Source organism: Xenopus tropicalis, chromosome 1, assembly GCF_000004195.4.
Source record: "Xenopus tropicalis strain Nigerian chromosome 1, UCB_Xtro_10.0, whole genome shotgun sequence".
Classification (NCBI taxonomy): domain Eukaryota; kingdom Metazoa; phylum Chordata; class Amphibia; order Anura; family Pipidae; genus Xenopus; species Xenopus tropicalis.
This window is the reverse complement of record NC_030677.2, coordinates 79,470,764-79,491,221: the sequence shown is the minus strand read 5'-3', so window position 1 is coordinate 79,491,221 and position 20,458 is coordinate 79,470,764. Positions and strand designations below refer to the sequence as shown.

The window sequence follows — 20,458 nt, the reverse complement described above, 5'->3', positions numbered from 1 at the left end:
TGCAGAGTCACTGCTATGTTTAAATACAGAGGTTTAATCTGTTACCATGCTAGCTAATTCACTATATGCTACTGACATATGTGCTGATAATCATGAAAAATGGCCTCACCCATAATCATAGCCTTACTTACAGATATATCCTGTTAAACTCCTAAAACCTTTGCATATGCATTAGTGAATTTTACTCATTGAATTAATAAAGGCTTAGTGTGCCTTTTGCGAATACAGACACTAACTGAGAAATATAGACAGATTCTGCAGCTGGTCAGAAAACTCTGGATATGTAAGTACTCTAAAGTGTAAAATGAAGGCAAAATCTGGACTTTAGATTTCCAAAGAACCACATACATTGAGGTTAATTAATATCTGCTTGTATATAAATATTTATTGTGGTGTTGTAGGCCACTTTCATAAAACTGAGTGCTGTATTTAGAGGAATTCAATAATATGGCATTAAAAATATTTGAAAGGCTGCAAGTAGGGAAGTATTAGTAAATCCCATATTTTTTTTATTTGTAAAACATGAAATTAATGTAATTTATATTTTCCACTCATAAAATTATTTACTTAATTCCATTTGGCCATCCAATGCCAATAAATTATATGAATATAAGCCTCTGTTTCTATGCGATAGTACAGTAAACCTGCGGATACCTTAGGTTACAGCATTTTATGAACCCTCCTTATTAAAAGTTAGTATAATTGTGCCCATAAAATGTCAGAACATCCTGAATAACAAAAACACAGATACCCCCACTTGGATTGCGAGAAATGCAGTTGTCTCAGGCATGAAGGCACTATACATATATTTTCTCTGTGACAGTCATGTACAAGCTAAAACAAAATGGATAGATTTACACTCTGCTGTCAATGAACCTAATAGTCTCCACAAACCCTTAAAAGAACAAAAACTGTGGCTGGGGTAAGACTCTGTGATCTTTATTCCTGCAGCATAGCACAAGCAGCAGATGGAGACTCAGTTTTGGGATACACCATTTAACATTGCATGGCAATGCTTAGCAATGGGAAAGGCAGCCTGAAGCACGACAAATAATGTGGTGCAAGAATAACACTGCCAGGGGTATCCAGTGGATAATGTTCCAAAGCATACATACTAGACATCCTGGAATTCTTGTTTCTCCAAAGAATTGCTTAATTTTTTTTTATCTAGAAACAGAGACATGTCAACAGCTCTAAAACTTAAACAGCAGTCCCTTTGGCGAACTCCATCCCCTTCACTACTCAAATGCTATTTGGCTGCATGAGGAAATCACTATTGATTTTTAAAGAACAGACATCAGGACAGCTTGTTACTGAAAAAACATGCTAATCTTCCTCATCTCTGACATCATCTTCGTCGTCATCATCAATATCATCTTCATCTCCTGCATCTCCAGACTCCATATCATCTTCATCCTCCACCTTAAATTATACAACAAAAAAATAGTATTGAAAAATGGTACTGGCTAAATTGCAATGATTAAATGTATCCAGTCTAATGAATCTTTCCAATAAGGAAGTGCATTTTTTAGTTATACATGCTGGCTTCTGAGGCTTTTGGCATAAAACTAGACCAAGGTCTTACAATCCTTTAAAAAAAAAAAAAAAAAAAGATACTATTATAATTCTAATGGGTAATTACCAGTATGTGTTTCATAAGGTTAATGACGTAGCATCAGTATTATTACCTAAAACTGCTCACCAGATCAGGTCAGACTTGGAATCAACATAGGACATGTAGCAGGCATTTTGATAATCACTACAAGTTGCAGTAATCAACATCTATTGTCATAAAAAAAATGGTGATTGTTTTTTGTTCTGTCTTATTTTTCTCATCTCCGTAACTCTGCTAGTTAATCCTGTGAGCCTGGCAACAGTTGGGGGGCTTTCACCCTTCAAAAAATATCTGCAGAAATGCCAGGCATCAAACTATAAGGCAACTTGCAAAGTTGCAACCAAAGAGAGTCATCTGAATCAAATGACAGTGAACACTGCATACAACATTCCCCCAGCCCACTGAAACTTGCTTGTGACTGTGTACAGATTGTTCACCATAGACCAGAACTGGAGGATGGCCTAACAGGCAGATATGACAGCACTGTGATGGTGATATTCTTGGTGCTCTCATGTAGCATGCTCACCTTCAATACACCAACGAACTCAAAATTAGAACTAGCTTTTGACTCCAGAATATTCTGTTGGAATGTGTGCAGGTAAGCCTAAGTAAGTAATGTCCCAAAAAATCACCAGTGACAGATACATTTGGCAGGGTCTTCAGTATTTAGGGTTGCACAAAAAAACCTGCATAAACCTGAATGCCACCAACCCCAAAGTACATCCTTTTAATTCAATAAGATATTATTAAAGCGATTACATCACTTTTCTGTTTTTTTGAATATGTGATATAATTAGAATAATCTAAACCTTGGCACCATAGTTCCCTATATAAACTTCAATGAGTATAGTGGTTTGTTCTTTTTCCTCGGGTACTGGACAGTTTTAATTGGGGGTTGTCAATCTGGGCATTTCTTTGCATAACAGTGTTGCAACTTGAGGTAGGCTGGTTTGACTGTATCATATCAAAATGTTAACTGTGTATGTATATTTTAAAGTACTTCTGTTTAACACATTGTTTGTTGCAGCCTTGCATGCCCATACACAAAGATACAGTTATTATACAGCATGTGCTTAAGTTCTTACTGGCTCTCCAAGTTCTTTCAGTCTTTTCTTCAGAGAAAATATTTTCTGATCTTGATCAGCGAGGAGAACAAGAAGGTCATCTTGTTCTTTCTTTGACTCAGTCACTTCCTGCTTTAATTTTTGATTTTCATCTTGCAAAATGGCTGCTGTACTTTGAGCTGTGTCTAGTTGCTGTTTCCAAGATGATTTCTCCTCAGACTGATTTTTGAGATGTTCCTATAAACAGGCAGACGTGATGAATTACAAACAGCTTCCAGTTTTTACATACAAGTTATGCTTTCAGTAATTGCTGATTTTCTTCTACTTTTATGAACTAATTAAATGTAATATTAAAATGAATATGTTGAAAATAAATGCAATGAAACATTTCTTAGAAGAAAAATTAATGGACAGACATCCCCATTAGATGTCCTAATCCTAGCAACTTTGCAGTTGGTCTAAAGTGTTTTTTTGTTTTTTATTGTTTTTGAAATATTTGCCTACCTCTTCTACATCTTTCCAGCTTTTAAATGGTGGTCATTGACCCCAGCAGCCAAAATACTATTGCTCTGTTGTGGTTACTGTTGTTACTCTTTATTTCTTATCCTCCTATTCATATTCCAGTCTCTTATTCAAACCACTCGCTGGTTGCTATGGTAAGCGCTTTATAAATAAATGTTATATGTTAAGTAATAATAATAATAAATAGCAACCAGATAGCTGCTGAAATTCCAAACTGGAGAACTGCTGGAAAAAAAAGCTACCGTATATACTCGAGTATAAGCCGATCCGAATATAAGCCGAGGTACCTAATTTTACCTAAGAAAACTGGAAAAACTTATTGACTCGGGTATAAGCCTAGGCATCCATTTCTTTTAACACACCTGCACACTAGCTTGTGTCCGAGTAGTAAGGGCAGCGCCGGATTACTTGTCCAACTGGCCAACCACTGTTTTGGCTTTTATTACATATTGGGGATGGAGTTATCATCATGAGTGATGGCACGGAGGGGTGGAAGGCAGCCAGGTCCTCCAGGGGGCCCATGGGTATCCACTCTCCCTTTCTAATATGTTTACTTTTGCATATTTGACTTTGGTTACTAATAGACATGCATTTTTAGGGCAGCCTGGGTCAGTGGTTTTGTTGCCCACTGAAGAGAAAGCCCTGGAGCATGTGTGTTATAAGGCTTCTGTGCAACGTGTCACATACTGCAGCCCTATTAGAGCAGAGAAAAAATCATTGGCGACTTAAGGAGCATAAAATAAGAGAAATCAAAGCCAAAGGATGAGACATGTCTCCGAATGTGTCTGGCAGGATGTGCGATCCCCCTGAGGCATTATGTCCATTTTCATATTGATGAACTGTCAGGTGCAAAAAATGGCATGAACTTATAAATAAAGCAAGACCTATGCATTCTCCCTTGCACCGTTTGAGGCATTCTGATATCTTTGGTTACAAGGAGAGCCAGCTCGGCAGATAAGAGTTTAGCTGAGTGTTAATGACCATTAAACTCTTATCTGCCGAGCTGGCTCTCCTTGTAACCAAAGATATCAGAATGCCTCAAACGGTGCAAGGGAGAATGCATAGGTCTTGCTTTATTCATTAAACAGCTCATTTAAATGAAAGTTCTTTTACCACGGAGACAACAATCCGCAATTTTATGAAAAACGGCAGCCAGTAGTACCTTGCTACAGCCATCGGACGCGTACCGGCATTCGACGCACACGTGTCATGTCGCGCTCTGCATGACGCGCGTGAGTGTGCGCCGAATGCTCTAGCCGCGCTCGCTGGCTATAGCAAGGTATGACGGGCTGCCTTCGCAGAGAGGGGGTCGCAGAGTAAGCGCATGTACACGCGTCAGCCGGGGGGGTGCGTGCGGCTACGCACTTGGGCAGCGTTACATCAGCATCTACCATATATACCCGAATATAAGCCGAGGATTACTTTTTCAGCTCATTTTTAGGGCTGAAAATCTCGGCTTATACTAGAGTATATACGGTAAGTTACTGAAAAACCACAAATAATAAAAATCAATTTCAAATTGACTCAGGATGCAAATGTAACAGCAAACACAAGAAAACATTGCAAGCAACTGGTTTGTGTCCTTGGTATAGTGATGGACATTCAGAGTTTTGGGTGAACCACAGAAAATGGTTGCATTTGTACAGAATTGCTACAAAAGAATCAAAATCAAAAGAATCAAGAGCCACAAACCTTCAGGCCTGCTATCTCCTTTAATAATTCAGCCACTTTCTGTTCCATTTCTGTGTTTGACTGGGAGTTCACTGAAGAATCACCCGAAGCAGAAAGTGAACCCTACAATTTAATCAATTAGAGATTAAGGGGGGCTGAAGCAAACAATTTATGCAAAGTAAATAGAAAACCAAAATGTTTATTGTTTTTATTCACCAACCCAAAACAAAAAGAACAGGGTTACTGAAAAAAAATAGGAAGAAAATCTTACACTGGTTTCTGTTTTCTGAAGAAGCTCCATTCTCTCAGCTTGTAGTCTGTTTATTTCTGCAGACTGAACATGTAACTGGGATCGTAGTGTCTCAAGTTCCTATTAGACAAAAGCAAAGAGAAACTTGTGTTTAATTATATCTAATTTAGTATTCCCCAACATCTCAAACTTGGTTGAAACTGATAAGGAACACTTCTTGGTTCTTAATAAAACTTCTATTTATAGCAAGTGCAAACCCCCATTGTCTCATTAGCCCAGGCAAAATAACAAGTTCAGTATTTTAGATTTAGTCTGGCCTTTAATTTACTACACAAATAAGACAAAAATAACGAGACTGACCATAATGTATATTCAGCAACACCTATTGTTGCCAGTGGAAAGCCTTTTCGGAGCGGTTTGTCATCGCGATAGCAGAAATCTATGGCGGGCGACTCAACCGCACCGCGGGCTCTTACCCTAACGGTTTCCATAAGACACCATTTCATGCAACTCAAGTTCCTTCACAGGGTGTACCTCACTCCATGTAGATTGGCAAAATGTTAGCAAAAAAATCTCCATGTGTTTTGGACATGTCCAGAGATCCAAAAATTTTGGGTAGAAGTACTAAAAAATTTGGCTGAGAAACTTAACTTTCCTAATATCCATTCCCTGTTTCTGTGCCTCCTTGGAACAGTAACCGACTTGTTACCCCCTCATGCATAACTCTGCTATCTTCAGCTTTTATATTATGCGAAAAAAGCAATACTGTTACATTGGAAACAAAAATCAACCTACAGTATATAGCCAGAAGTTTCCCCAAAAAATTTCATGCAGACTGGGGTTGTATGGATATCTACACAATAATAATCCTTGTAATAACTTATCCATGTATGTACTTGAACTATACTTTGTGAAATTACTGTAACTCTTGAGACTTTTCTTTCCCTATTTTTTTCTTCCTACTTCACTACTCTCTCTTTTTTGTTTTTCCGTTTCAAAATTAAAAATAAAAACTTAAAAAAAAATGCATTCACAATGTAATGCCTCTATAAGTGAAGTTCAGTTTCTCCCAGCACTGGGTACAGTGTATAACTTTATCAAGTTGAGAAAAGAATACCCGCCTGCATTAGAAATAAGTCTAACTAGCTTGTAATTGATTATGTGGTTTAGTAGATAAATATGGTACCTTTTGAATTTCTTCAGTCATTTGATCAGTTTGGCCGTCCACTTGACTTTGTTGCTAAATAGAGATTGGAAAGGGATGCATTATTTTCAGATGCTGATTTAGAATAATGCCTATGCTGGAAACTTCTGTTTCATGATACAAAAAAATACCTCTCAACATTAGAATTTGATTAATACAGATAACTACTAAAAATATGCAATAAAGGTGCAAATATCCAAAAAATATTTAACTGGGAATGTCTGGTTTCTTTTCAGGCAAAACAGCAGAAAACTTAGGCAGGCATCTATTTATTTTACTTGAAGGCTTAAAGTATCATTATATTACTGTCGATATGAGAAGCCATAGCTAAATACAGTAGTCTTAGATAAGTGTGATCATGCAGGACAATTACAGCCACTGAACATCTGAATTATCTTTTGTAAAATACCTGTGTGAACCCTGGATTTCTTACTTTCAGGGGCAGTTATTGGTATATTACCGTTGCTATGAGAAGCCACAGCTAAATACAGTAGACTTAGTGCGAAGACGCAGGACAATTAAAACCACTGAACATCTAAATTATCTTTTGTAAATTTCCTATCTGTGTGAACACTAGATTTATAACTTTAAGGAGCATCTATCACCCCCATATTGTTTTCCTCACCAGAGGTGCTGGCTAACAGAGCACCGGTTGGGGGGAAACAATAGTTTTTCTTGACAAATATAGCCCCTGCCAGCACTAGGCTACCTGCAATGGGAGGGAGCAAGCCAGATTGTGACACACGCATGCGCATAATGAGCAAGTGCCACAACGTCTAGGAGGGTGAGTCACATCCGCTGCCTCTATATCAGGCGCATGTGCATAGTGAGTAAGTGGGGGAGATTCGCTCATTATGCACATGTGCTCCAAAAGCATGGCCGTCCCCACTGGGCTATTTTATTCAATTAAAACTACTGTTTCCCCCAACCGGAATGCTCTATTAGCCCGCACCTCTGGTAGGTGCATTTTAAATAAAATAAAAGAAACATTTTCATCTGAATAATAAATTAAAAAAAAAAAAAAACTATAACAATTATATTAAGCTTAGTGTATATGATGTTTCCATATAATTCTAAAACTTAAAAAGAAGGAAATGTAATGTGTTTTCCATAAGAAGTTAATGTTCTGCTCAGCTGGCTGATACTTCATACATTATACAAGCAACTGCATGAGGTTATAAAATGTGCTGAATTTAAAACTTTACAGCAATGTAGCATACAGGCCAAGTTGCTCAAACATTTGTGCCTCCTCAGGTTTAAATGCCTCCTTAGAACCTTCATTTAGGTGTTGCAAGACAGAGCATGCAAGGTGCTGTTGTTCAGAAACAGCTGTAGAAATAGGTTACTAAGAAATTCCCTAGAAATTCACTAGGACTCAGAATGAAGGACGAGATGTTGTTCTTACCAGGGATTCTATAAGAACATTTTTCTCTGAAAGTTCTCCTTGTAATATATCTTGCTGCCTTTTTAGTTCTTCTACTTCCCCTTTTAACCGACTGACATCCTCAGGTTGAAAGCCATTCATTTGTGTAGTACTGTTTTGGGAACCGTGATGCTGACTGTCTTTCCCTGTCAATGCATAAATGTACAAACAAATATACCAACAGCAACAAGATACATACATCAAATAAATAAATGAGGTTATTTAATAAGAGGTGATGGTCTAGTTACCTAGAACAATCAAACAGCAGGTACCATTTCCCAGGCACCAGTTTAAAAGCACACATCTATGAGGGGCTATGGGTTACTGTACTTGGGCAGAATTTCTGGCTTTTATTACATAGGGGGGAGAATTTAAGGCCAGACTGAATGTGGCTAAATTTACAGGCTGTGCTGTGGTAACAGCGTGGCCTAAAACTAAAAGTTTTTAGATACTATTGCATTTTAATATTCTGCCAATAGATGGAGCTTGCACAAAATTACAGCACCTAACTGCTAGTGATGAGTGAATTTATCACCATGGATTTGCAGTGAAATTCCACATTTTGTAATTGGTGAATGTTTTCACAAAACCACTGCAATATTTTGCCATGAAAACATCACGGTCATGTAACAAATAAGGTGCGTCACATCCAAAAAAGGCATGGTCGCATAAAAAAAGTCATGCAGTACCCACATTTCACAAATGATGCTTCAATGAAGCGAAGCGGGACAGATTCACTAATCACTAGTGATGAAACAATTCAAGGGAAAACTCTACCCCACACCCAGCCCTAACCCGCCCACTCTTGACCCAAACCCTATACCACCTGTCTTCTCCCCTCTATTTATAGACACACGCCTATAAATCCGGAAGCCGCAAACAGGCAATTTAAGGTCCCATATGGTGTGCCCAGGTCAATAGTGTAACTTAACTAGAAAGAACTAATTGTGATAAGATACAGGTTGCAAAGGCCTGATTTAAAGGGGATGTAAAACCAAATCTAGATTTTCACCTACTGGCCCGGTGTTCTCAGCAGAGTGGGCCACTGCCTTCATCACTTACCATGAAGCCAGACCACCAAACTTGGTGCCTAGGGTTTAGGCTGATGCCACACGTGCGTTTTTTTACTATGTTATAGAATGGCCAGTTCTAATCAACTTTTCAACTGGGCTTCATTATTTATTTATCTTTTAGAATTATTTGCTGCCATCTTCTTTTCCAACTCTTTACAGCTTTCAAATGGGGGTAAAAAAAAAAAACTATTGCTCTGTGAGCCTACAATTTTATTTTTATTGTTGCTTTTAATAACATATTCTTTTATTCAGGTCCTCTACTATTAATTTTCCAGTCTCTCATTCAAACCACTCCCTGGTTGCTACAGTAATTTCGATCCTAGCGACCAGATGGCTGCTGAAACTCCAAACTGAAATGCTGCTGAACAGTGAAATAACTAAAAAAAACTACAAATAATAAAAAATAAAGACCTATTGCAAACTGTCTCAGAATATCACTCTCTACATCATACTAAGAGTTAACTCAAAAGGTAAACAACACTTTTAAATGATTCAAAAAAGATGCAGCAACAAAACGCATTACATTTTTTTAGCATACCTAGTTGCACCTTGAGAAGATTGTACTGGTCTTTGTGTTGCTGAATTTGGCCCAACTGTAAGGAGATGGTTGACTGATTCTGCTCATTTGTTGATTGGAGAGAAGCAATGGTTTGCTTAAACTCTTCCATTTTTATGTCCTAAATAAGAAAACACAGAACACCAATCACTTCATATAACAGGACCGAGTGTTCATTCACAAAGTAATTTGGATGTTTTAAATATTTTGTTGACATGTATGCATGCTGAATCTCTTATAAAAATAACATACCAGTTAGAACATAATAAAACAGATCACCATACAAATAACACCAATAGTTAGCATAATGGATACATAGGGCATATGTAAATCTGTGTGTAATTACCTGCTCCCTGATGATACTTTTGTAGTGGGAAACAATACTGTCATGTTGTTCCAAAGACTTTTTCACTTCCTCCTCTTTTTTGTCTTCTTCACTAGATTTATAGATGGCTTTTGTAATTACAACTGCATGAAGAGCAACATTGTTACAAAACAGCTTGTTAGTTACAAACTGACATTCAAATTTTACCAGATAAAAATTATTTTACAGTGTGAGGTGCCATCACACTTGGGCTAATTTATAAACAATTTGTCCCAAATACCAAGAAATCAATGATTAGCTTGTTCCAGCCAACTGCAGGTAAAACATTAAAACCAAATATCTGATTGGTTGTCATGGGTTACTAACCAGGTGCAAATTTGTTTATAGTGTTTATAAAAGACCCCACTTAAGCTAACCCTGAAAAAAGATGGCCCATAAAGCACTGAAACTCCTCTCAATGTCTACACATGGGGCAATCACTCCAAAGCAGGACTGTAAATGAACAGAAGAAACAAGAGACTTGAGGAGCTGGGAGCATAACTGTTTAAAAGGTACTTAATGTATAAGTATCTAGTAGAATTAAGTCTAAAACAACTGGACTTTTCTGAGTTTTTCTTGAAAACGTTTCACCACTCATCCGAGTGGCTTCTTCAGTTCAAATGACTGGTAGGGAATTCCCCGGTATTTAAACTCTTGATGGTAGTAGAGTCACAGACATCCAATCACAATGGTTCCATTGAACTTGTTCAGTTAGGTGTTAGCTGAAACTGACAGGTGTAAGAAGGTATGATCCAATCACAATGGTACCAAGATTCTCATTGATGAAGGTGTTAATCCTTCAAAGTACATGACTGGAAGTGTGAACTGTTGTGAAACTGCCGGGGTAAGGATGTCAACGCGCCATTGTATGTTGGTGACAAGCGGTGTCTCAGGCCCCCTCCTCTGTTCAGGGATGGTTTTTCCAGGTTGGCATAAATGGCCTCTTTCACACCTCTTTCAAACCATCTGTCCTCTCGGTCCAAAATATGCACGTTACTGTCCTCAAAAGAGTGACCTTTTTCTTTGAGGTGTAGATAGACTGCTGAGTCTTGTCCTGAGGAGTTTGCCCGCCTATGTTGGGCCATTCTCTTACAGAGAGGTTGTTTTGTCTCCCCAATGTATAAGTCAGAGCACTCTTCACTACACTGGACAGCATAGACCACATTACTCTTCATGTGCTTGGGTGTTGGGTCTTTCGGGTGCACCAGCTTCTGTCTCAGGGTGTTGCTGGGTTTGAAAAACACAGGAATGCGATGTTTGTTGAAAATTCTCCTAAGTTTTTCTGATGTTCCAGCAACATATGGAATTACTATGTTGTTTCGCCTGCTGTGTTCCTCCCTTCTGTTTGTAGGTCTGGTCTTTCTGTTGGTCTTTAATTTGGTTTTGATGAAGGCCCAGTCTGGGTACCCACAAGTTTTCAGAGCTCCTTTTAGATGTTTCTCCTTTTAGATGTTTCAACATACAATGGCGCGTTGACATCCTTACCCCGGCAGTTTCACAACAGTTCACACTTCCAGTCATGTACTTTGAAGGATTAACACCTTCATCAATGAGAATCTTGGTACCATTGTGATTGGATCATACCTTCTTACACCTGTCAGTTTCAGCTAACACCTAACTGAACAAGTTCAATGGAACCATTGTGATTGGATGTCTGTGACTCTACTACCATCAAGAGTTTAAATACCGGGGAATTCCCTACCAGTCATTTGAACTGAAGAAGCCACTCGGATGAGTGGTGAAACGTTTTCAAGAAAAACTCAGAAAAGTCCAGTTGTTTTAGACTTAATTCTACTAGATACTGTATATCATGACCTGGATGAATGAGAATCTTCATAGACTTAATGTATAAGTCAACTTAATTCTGATATTTAAATGTATTACAAGCCATGCATTTTCCCTCTCTCATGTTTTTCTGTTTTGACTCTGTGCATATAAAAGCTTAAAGGAGAGCTCTTACTGATAATCCTCCCTGTATGTGCACTGTGATCTGGAATAAACTAGCAGTGAGCCATGCAGACTGACAGCAATGTGCTTAGAGAAAAAGCAGCTAGTGCACACTGGCTCCTGCTTCACTGTTGCTGTCAAGCATGCTCAGAAGGCTCCCCTCTACCAGTAGCCTGCCGTCAAAGAGGTTAGGACAGCTCAGAAGGAAGAGGAGGCAGGGCTTCATGCTGTACCAGGAAGTAGGGGAAAGGAGCTGGAGAGTTTAACTTATGATTCAGAAACCAGATCAGACTGAATACAAGAACTAAGGTATGCTATACTGGGGGTTGTTTAGAGGAATTTTAGAGATAGAAAAAGGGTTTACTTATTCTTTAAGGCAATCAAGCAAAAACATTTCCAATCTTACCTTCTAGCTCTTTTACAAGTTTGGTAAATTCATGGTCAAACAACATGTGGTCAGGACTAGAAAATGTGGGCTGTGGTTTCTGTGCTGCTTTGGAGTAGAACTCATGCTTAGTAATGAAGCCTAGTTTCTCTGTGAAGTTTTCTTTTCCAATCCTCTTTTCTATCAGTTGCTTTAATTTATCTCTGAAAAGGCAAAATCATTTTATTAAGGCCTAAAGTTAGAAGTAGTGGGCCTCCACAGGCTTGCAGCTTGACATAATCAAATGACTGGATCAGCCCAATTGGCCCTGTGTGTGAGTTATCTCATCCTATGGCCCATGATCTGATCGAAAGTGAACAATCATCTTACTTGGTATTGTTTTCAAGGGAGTTATCGTTGTAGTATATACATATGCCTAACAGCAAAGCGCACAGGCCCTGTACCAAGTGCTCTTCTTCTCCAAGGTTTTCTGAAATCTGTGCTGTAAGCTGAGAGGTGATTAAGGATGCAAACACATAGGAGCATAATCATCAGAGCGTGTAAGCCAACAACATCGCTGATGTTGCCCATAACAAGCAGATCTATGCTTTTGTTTTCTAACTTGTAGGTGACCTATTGGTTCCTATGGGCAACATCACCGGTGATGTTGGTTACATGCTGTATTAAATACGCCCATAGTGGTTCTGATTGAAAAAACACAAAGAATGGAAGAAAACTAACCACGGTAAAAAGCAACCGTGGATATGTGTTCTAACAAGAAGAATTACAACAATTTGCGAGAAAAAAGGATACAAAGGGCACATTTGCTGCATTATGAAGAAAATGTGTGACGGCAATAGGACAGTTGGTTAACCATGTGCAAAGCAGCATCAGGAGTCCGACTCTTGTCTGTACCTTGCTGCCCTAAAAAAGGTGATCAAACATGGAAAGGAGAAGCAAAAGAAAGAAAAAATATGCTAAAAATTAATAATTCTACCTGCTGTTAATGAGTCAGTTACAATTATATATTTATAAATCAACTAAATTCCTTAGTGGAAATTATCCCTTTACAGTGCTGATAGAGTAACAAACAGTATAACACTCATTTTTGTGTGTACAGATAAATGTATTTTACCCAGAAACATAAAACTAATATTTAGTAATAGTCAGATCAGGCAAAGATCCACAAATTTGGTGACAATGCCAAACAGGCAGCGCTTCCTGTGTATGCCCAGCTTTAGGTAAATAGGGCTTATTTGCCAAAGGCAAAACTGCCACCTCTTATAAGGAACATAAGGAAAACGTGTGGAAGCACCTGCAGTGGTGCTTTTCAACCTAACAATGCTGAGCATTTTGTTTCTGAAAATCACCAACTCTGATGCTGCCATGCATGGCATTTAAATTGGAATCTGACTATAGAAGCTTAAAAAAGATAAGACAAAATATATGAGCAGCTAGTCTACTTACTATATCTAGGGATATATCCTTTTTGAGCAATACCAATATTAGGGATAGTTTAGAATTCAGCAGAATATCCAATCCACCACAAAATATGTAGCTTAATTCAAACCCCTGAGGGGCATCTGAGCATGACCACCCCCATAAAAAAAAACAAAATCGCAGAATACAAAAAAAAAATGGTCGCCTTCATTTTTTCCAGCAGTCTAAAGTCATGTGATATTATGTTTGGATTTAGTTCATCCAGACTCAAAATTTGGTGAATCCTGGAAAAAAGGCTGGAATTTGGCCGATTTCTGAACTGAATCACAGATTTCAATATGTGTGTTATGGGCAAAACACAAAAATGCTTATAATAGTTGTTTTATCAATTCACTATGCAAGATATGCTACTTAAAATAAACATTTTCACAGATTCCCCCTTTATTATAGATTCATTTGAAAGGGGGGAAAATTCAAATGTTAATGTGGTTTCACAATTATTCAACGGCACTACAAACAACGACATTTATCTAATTCTTGCATACAAATGGCAGTATGTTTTATTTATCTGTAGTGACGAGAGAATCTGTCCCTTTCTGCTGAACAATTTGTGAAATGGCAAAAAGTTGCGAAATATATTAAAGGAGAACTAAAGCTTAACTAAAGAAATAGGCTAGAAATGTTGTACATTATGTTTTGGGCTTCTGTACCAGCCCAAGGCAACCACAGCCCTTTAGTAGGGAAGATCTGTGCCTCCAGAGATGCCCCAGTAGCTCCCCATCTTCTTTTCTGCTGATTCACTGCACATGCTCTGTGCTGCTGTCAGTTACTGAGCTAAGGGTCCAACACACAATATACTTTATATAAAGAATATAAATCTAACAGGATAAGGCTGATTAGTTATTCATTCGGATTCACATAACATGGCAGCTCTGAAATCAGTGCAATTGCAGAAGAATTTAATAATTAGACCTGTAGCATCAGTTTATATAACAGGCCAGCTTCATTTTCTGAATCTGTGAGAACCCCTAAGCTTAGCTTCTCAACAGCTGCTCAGAGCACATTGAGCATGTGCGCTGTCCAGGACAGTTCTAACAGAATCCAAGATGAGGAGCTCCTGTGACAACTGTAAAGATCTTTATCATTACTATTATAGAGATGCTGAAACTTTTGGTTAGTGCAGTCATTTCAGTATATAAAATATGGCATTTCTACCAATATTCATTTTTAGGGTTTAGTTCTCCTTCTCATTGAAGTCTATGGGCATTTTTTTTGTGTCGAAACTTGGCAAAAAATTTTGCTCATCACTATTTATCTGAGCTTTAACAGTATTACCTAAAGTGAGTTAATATGCAAGCTCACAGAAAACACACATCTATTCATTGCTTATATAGCAATACAAATTACCAAGTGCATTCCACAGCAATGTGCTGGGAATGGTTTTTTTTGTGTTAAGTAAGTAGCAAAGGAAATTAAATATACAATGCTATTTAAGGCAACCACAGCAGCAGAATTAGTGAATACACACCTACTTTGGCATTACAGTTATGTACAAAGTCAGTAACTAACACTACAATGAAATTGGTTACAATGTTAGTCCTTTCTCTTAGCAAAGAATTTACAAGGCTCTGGCTTTTATAGATCATATTTAGAAGCCAGTTATAACTATGATAATGATTTCTGAAGAGTCACTATGCTAGTAATGCTGGATACTTTGAGGAAACACAAAAAACCAAGCATTTTATGGACTGGTATGTAGAATGCGGTTTAAAAGTGGCTACAAAAAATGCTGGTGTCAGGACTTATCTTGTGTTGGCTGCTTGTGTAAAGTATTGTCAGTGCAATTATACTGATGTAAGAGAATATGATTCAAATGGAAAGAAGGTGAAATGAGGTTGGGGTTTAAACTGTGAACAAGACAGCTATATATAAGGGTTGGTGGACAAGGAAGATACAAGAGCAGGTGTCATAACACAAGTGTAAAGGATGGCAGTGGTAGGTTAAACAAATCTGGGCATGGGGGAAGCAATGCAAGATAAGAGTGGTGTGAATGACTATGGTGTTATGGTCAAAAGGAGTAAAAGATGTGGGAGGCTGTAAAAAACTGGAAAGAGGCATATGAAATTTGCTGAATATGTGGAGGATGCTTAACATTTCAATACAACAATTAGTAATATTTATTTTTTCTAAAATTTGTAGTAATAATGCTAGACAGAAAAAAATAGCTCTTATAAAGATGCAGTTTCACCAGCCAACTTTGCTGTAATTCACAAGTGCCTAAAATCTTTTATTTCCTCTATTTCATAAAAAGCAGGAAATGTTCAGTTACTTCCCAAACTAAAAAAAGCAAATGTGGCAACTGTAACCACATCTTTAATTCAGAATTCCAAGTGTCTGAATGACAGTGACAAAGTCCATTTAAAGGGAAATGCTACCCTTTTAATAAGTAGAGTTTATTACACAGTTTTCTGGCAAATCAGATGTATAACAGCACTGTGCACTGTATGCAGGTAAGCTTACTTTTCTCCATGTTTGAATTTAATGGTACACATGGGTACTGCACTTTAGTGCAGTGGAAGTTGCTCCATGAAAACCAAACTAAACAGCTATCATATGTTAAAACTGGAGAAATTTCATATAGGGGTTTAGAGATTGCATTAAAACTAGATATGGCAATCTTATATATAAGATTATATATAAAAGCACAAAAATAACCTGAAAGGGAAGGTTGTGTGAACATGCTGGTCCTTGTCTACTGAGTTTATTTTATATTGGTCCCTGAAAAAGATTTAAGACCTTAATCTTTTAACCTCTATGAGGTTAAAATAAAATGAAAGATAAACCTTGCTTAGAAACAGGGTATAATTTCCCTTTAAAATTATTTTCTCATTATAAAGTTAATAAATCTAAGAGGTGTAAAGATATCATGCTGCTGCTTGGAAGCAACTAGGTGATGAGTCCCAACTCCCTACAGAGATGCTGTGAGTGAACAGGAAGCCCACATCAGGCAAAGGAATGTGAGTAGAATCACATCAAAGCAGTTATTTCAAAATGATATAAAAAATTATTGAAGGGGGGAAAAATAAAAACCTCACATCAGCAGAAGCAAAATAAGAGGCCCTGCACTGGCAGGAAGTTGTGCCAACACATACATACCCGTCTGATGAGCTTATCCCCCTGTAAATTATATAAGTTTATTATGTTTTACACTTGTAAAATCCTATACAATCCATAAAACGTTAAAGTTTTGAAAGCCACTGAGTTGGGTGGTGTAATGACGGCATCTAGGAGCCTTCTAGGAAAGTATTTCTTTATAATGAGCAGTGCTCTCAAAAAGTGCCTGTAAATCACAGAAGGAGGTTGCTAGAGTTAATCTGGTTTTCCCCATTTCCCCATTCCTTGGCATACATTAATAAGAATTTCAGTCATGCATTCACTAATCTTTATAGTATGCAAGAATGGATTTGGGTATTTTGGGACTTCAAGAAAGTAAAAAAACAAAACAAAACACAGCAATGGTTTGTATGGCATCTATTGGTATATGTAGATTTACCCCACGAGGTCTGCAGTGGCAGTGGGAGTTCACTTATTTAGAGACCACATCAATATTTTGATGCATAGCTTATCAGATTGTGCAGCAGCCAATAGATACAAGAACCAGAAATCAACCCTGTATTTCTACTTATCATGGCATATCCATAGAAGGTATATGGAAAAGTTGTTAAAAAACAATTTGCAAGAGTTTTGGAAGTGTTATCACAATTTTATAAAGATCCCCTTTACAGTCTTTCAAAATAATACCATGTTTACAAATGTTAGAGATGGGGCTGTTGTCAGGCACAAACATGTAGTAAATTGATAACATGATTTAATAACCATATTTGCAAAACCTCAAAAGGTGCAGACATATTCTCAGGCTAATTTCACTGGATCTAATGCTATATCTGTTGGTTAAGTGATAAAAGTACCTGTGAGAGAATGTTTGTGCACTGTTGAAGCAGTGATACTGGTGGGTTACCAATACTTGTAGCAAGTTGAACTCTGAGTAGTTGCTCTTTCTGGGTAGCGTTGTCTAACAGGGCATGAGCCAGTGCAACTGCTGCACACCAATTTGAGAGCGAGTCTGTAGAAAAGAGGCCTCCACACAGCAGCTGCCCTGCTGAGAGTGCATTAGCTGTAGAGAAAAGGGACACTGCTAAATAACTTTATGTCAGTTAGGTGTCATCTGATCCAAACCAATTGCCAAGAATATTCTTTTAGCACTTATATTAGTTTTTTTGGCCTATTTTTTTTTTTAGCCATTTCGTTTAAAGAGGGCACATTTAAATGCATTAAGTACTGTATAGGTTTAAAATAGCAAGTACTTTGAGACAGTAAATTATATGCTGCAATGTCTAGATTGCTCGCCAATCACAGCAAAGGTTGGTTTTAAACTCTTTACACTGACCTTCTCCCACCAGCCTACAGATAGCAAAGGAGTAAAAGGTAAATACAGTGGGAGGGATGCTTTTCCACTGTGTACTAAAACTTCTGTAATCACAGCACTTAAATACAAAAATTACACTTAACTTCAATAAGGAAGTTTGTATTAGTTAGAAGGATCCTTTAAGTTGAATTTTTCCCTATGGGTTTTAGGACCTTATTGGTTAAGATATTTTTGGAGAATAAAAACAGAAATTATTACAAACAATGAACAGAAAAACTGTTACCGTCAATAGTGGAAGGAAGTAGTGTAGCCACAATTTCTCCTTGACCTTTTTCGTTCTTGTATAAGAAGCACTGAAAGCAGTATAACACTGCACATCGCAAAACAAACGGCTGTCTTTCATTTACCATTGACATCAGCAGAACCACTATAGCAGGCCTTTAAGGAAGTGTGAAAACAAGCATAATTAAAAGGGTGGGTGCACAGACTGAACGCTGCCTTAAAATGTGATCTTGTAACAGGAAATCATGGGGAAAGGGGGTGCCAAATGTTAGGTAAGCAATTATAATCACTGAGGGTGCCCGAGACCCAGGGCCAATGTTCCTTTTCCCTGAAAACTGCATTGGCCCACTGTACTACTGTAGAAGGGCCGTGTCACCATTATCTTCTCCTTTCTGAATCTTCCTGTCTCCTTTAAGTTATTATCATGTCCAAAACACATATTAAAGGGGAGACTGTGATTTTTCCATGATTACCATTTATATACAGTATATTACCAGCTACAAGCGGATATTGGGGTCAGTGAATGAAAACTAGCAGTGTGCAGGGAAATCACAGCTGGATGTTATGTACGGATGTGCCAACTCAGGCTCCACTTAGACATCCCTTTCACCTGGTGCAAATAATGAAATCCAATGGGTATTTGATTGCTATAAATAACTAACCCATTTGCACCATGTTAGTATATAAGGTCATTTGTGTTGTGGCTGATGGAACAGATTACAGTTTTACAGATTTCAGTTTTCAATAAATTTACTGGAAACACATTAGTACATATTGTGACAATGTAGCTATGTTGTCAAATAAGTGCATTCCTACCTTGGTGGGTTTGATGGAGCATTTACTGATGCAAAGTAGTCCTGGTTCACCTGACTTCCTCTGATCACTTCAGACACAGTGTTGATTGTCTGTAAAAAAATAAAAATACAAAGCTGATTTAGATGTAAAATATTTTACACGCCTTAAATATGTCCCAAAAGGAAGTAGTCCTTTTGATAATTAAAAAGTATGACCAAAACCGATGGTCAGTCAGTGTGTATTATCATTGCACATGTATATAAAGCTCCAAAGAATGGTTTAATTCTTTCCTCAGAACTATTATTTTCATTTAAACGCAAAGAATTGAAAAAAAAAAAAAATCACTTTCCCATTTACCTCAGTCAGGATATCAGCAGGTACCCCAGTAGCCATTAAGATAATGCAGAGTTGCTGAAGCAGGCCACACTGGAACATGGACTTCTGGCAACTGTTGGTTGCACCAGGAGGATTTACTGGAGACACCAGGACACGGACAAGCTGCAAACAAAAGATATACAAAGCCCATATATAAAAGCAAATGTTGCACATGTCTCATCATTCTGAAATTCAAGCTCTTTTAAACTGCAGGGTGCACACATATACAGCACTGCGCTAGCAAAATATAAGTTAAAAAGGATAAAACAATCCTTTAAAAATATTGGTTTGATTATACCCTAGCTGACCCTGATAACTATTTGTGAGTTGGGGTAAATAAACATATAGCTTATAGTTTTAACTGAGAACTATAAGATTAAGTACAGGTATTGGATCCCTTATCTGGAAACCCATTATCCAGATCCAAAATTATGGAAAGGCCATATCCCATAGACTCCATTATAAGCAAATAATTCAAATTTTTAAAAATGATTTCCTTTTTCTCTGTAATAATAAAACAGTACCTTGTACTTGATCCCAACTAAGTTATAATTAATCCCTTTTGGAGGCAAAACAAGCCTATTGGGGTTATTCAATATTTAAATGATTTTTAGCAGACTTAAGTTATGGAGATCCAAATTACAGAAAGATCCGTTATCCAGAAAACCCCGGGTCCCAAGCATTCTGGATAACAGGTGCCATACCTGTACTCACATTAGTTGCCCCCAACTGAAGGGCTGACTGCGCACAAAAGCACTGCAAACAAGCAATGCAACAATAAATACCTGGAGCATTAAATGAAGATTTGTGACTTTCTGTGCAGACCATCCAGAATTGTCATCCCCCACTTCAAACCAAGGTTTCATGCGTTGGATATATGAGCCTTCTTTGAAGAAGTTTTGATTTGAGTTGTTATACTTCAAAAGGTTCTGTAGCAACAACAGACAGTCCTCGACCACGATGCCTGTAATGGAATGAGTTATTCATCAAATATATGCACATTTACAATTAGCTATTCATTGCTAAAGAACTGAAGCTGGGCAACAAGTTACATAGTTTCTTGCATCTACATCTACAAGTCAGTATA

The 20,458-nt window shown here is 37.7% G+C and overlaps 1 protein-coding gene across 4 annotated transcripts in view; it reads right to left on the bottom strand.

Annotated features, from left to right (window-relative positions):
* Positions 1-14: 14 nt before the first annotated feature.
* Positions 15-20,458, bottom strand: part of uso1 (USO1 vesicle transport factor) — a 36,478-nt gene continuing 16,034 nt past the window's right edge. For 2 of the 4 annotated variants that reach the window (XM_004911078.4, XM_002938625.5), the window contains 17 exons: positions 20,157-20,335; positions 19,354-19,494; positions 19,018-19,106; positions 18,203-18,357; positions 17,462-17,667; positions 16,650-16,670; positions 12,867-12,977; positions 12,444-12,562; positions 12,096-12,277; positions 9,725-9,846; positions 9,361-9,499; positions 7,732-7,895; positions 6,309-6,362; positions 5,144-5,242; positions 4,894-4,995; positions 2,701-2,916; positions 15-1,422 (listed from right to left, as the gene is read on the bottom strand). In XM_004911078.4, coding sequence (XP_004911135.2) covers positions 1,327-1,422; positions 2,701-2,916; positions 4,894-4,995; positions 5,144-5,242; positions 6,309-6,362; positions 7,732-7,895; positions 9,361-9,499; positions 9,725-9,846; positions 12,096-12,277; positions 12,444-12,562; positions 12,867-12,977; positions 16,650-16,670; positions 17,462-17,667; positions 18,203-18,357; positions 19,018-19,106; positions 19,354-19,494; positions 20,157-20,335 — 2,195 coding nt within the window. In that variant the 3' untranslated portion in view covers positions 15-1,326. The remainder of the gene's footprint in view (positions 1,423-2,700; positions 2,917-4,893; positions 4,996-5,143; positions 5,243-6,308; positions 6,363-7,731; positions 7,896-9,360; positions 9,500-9,724; positions 9,847-12,095; positions 12,278-12,443; positions 12,563-12,866; positions 12,978-16,649; positions 16,671-17,461; positions 17,668-18,202; positions 18,358-19,017; positions 19,107-19,353; positions 19,495-20,156; positions 20,336-20,458) is intronic. The other 2 variants (XM_004911079.4, XM_004911080.4) reach the window with 1 other exon arrangement.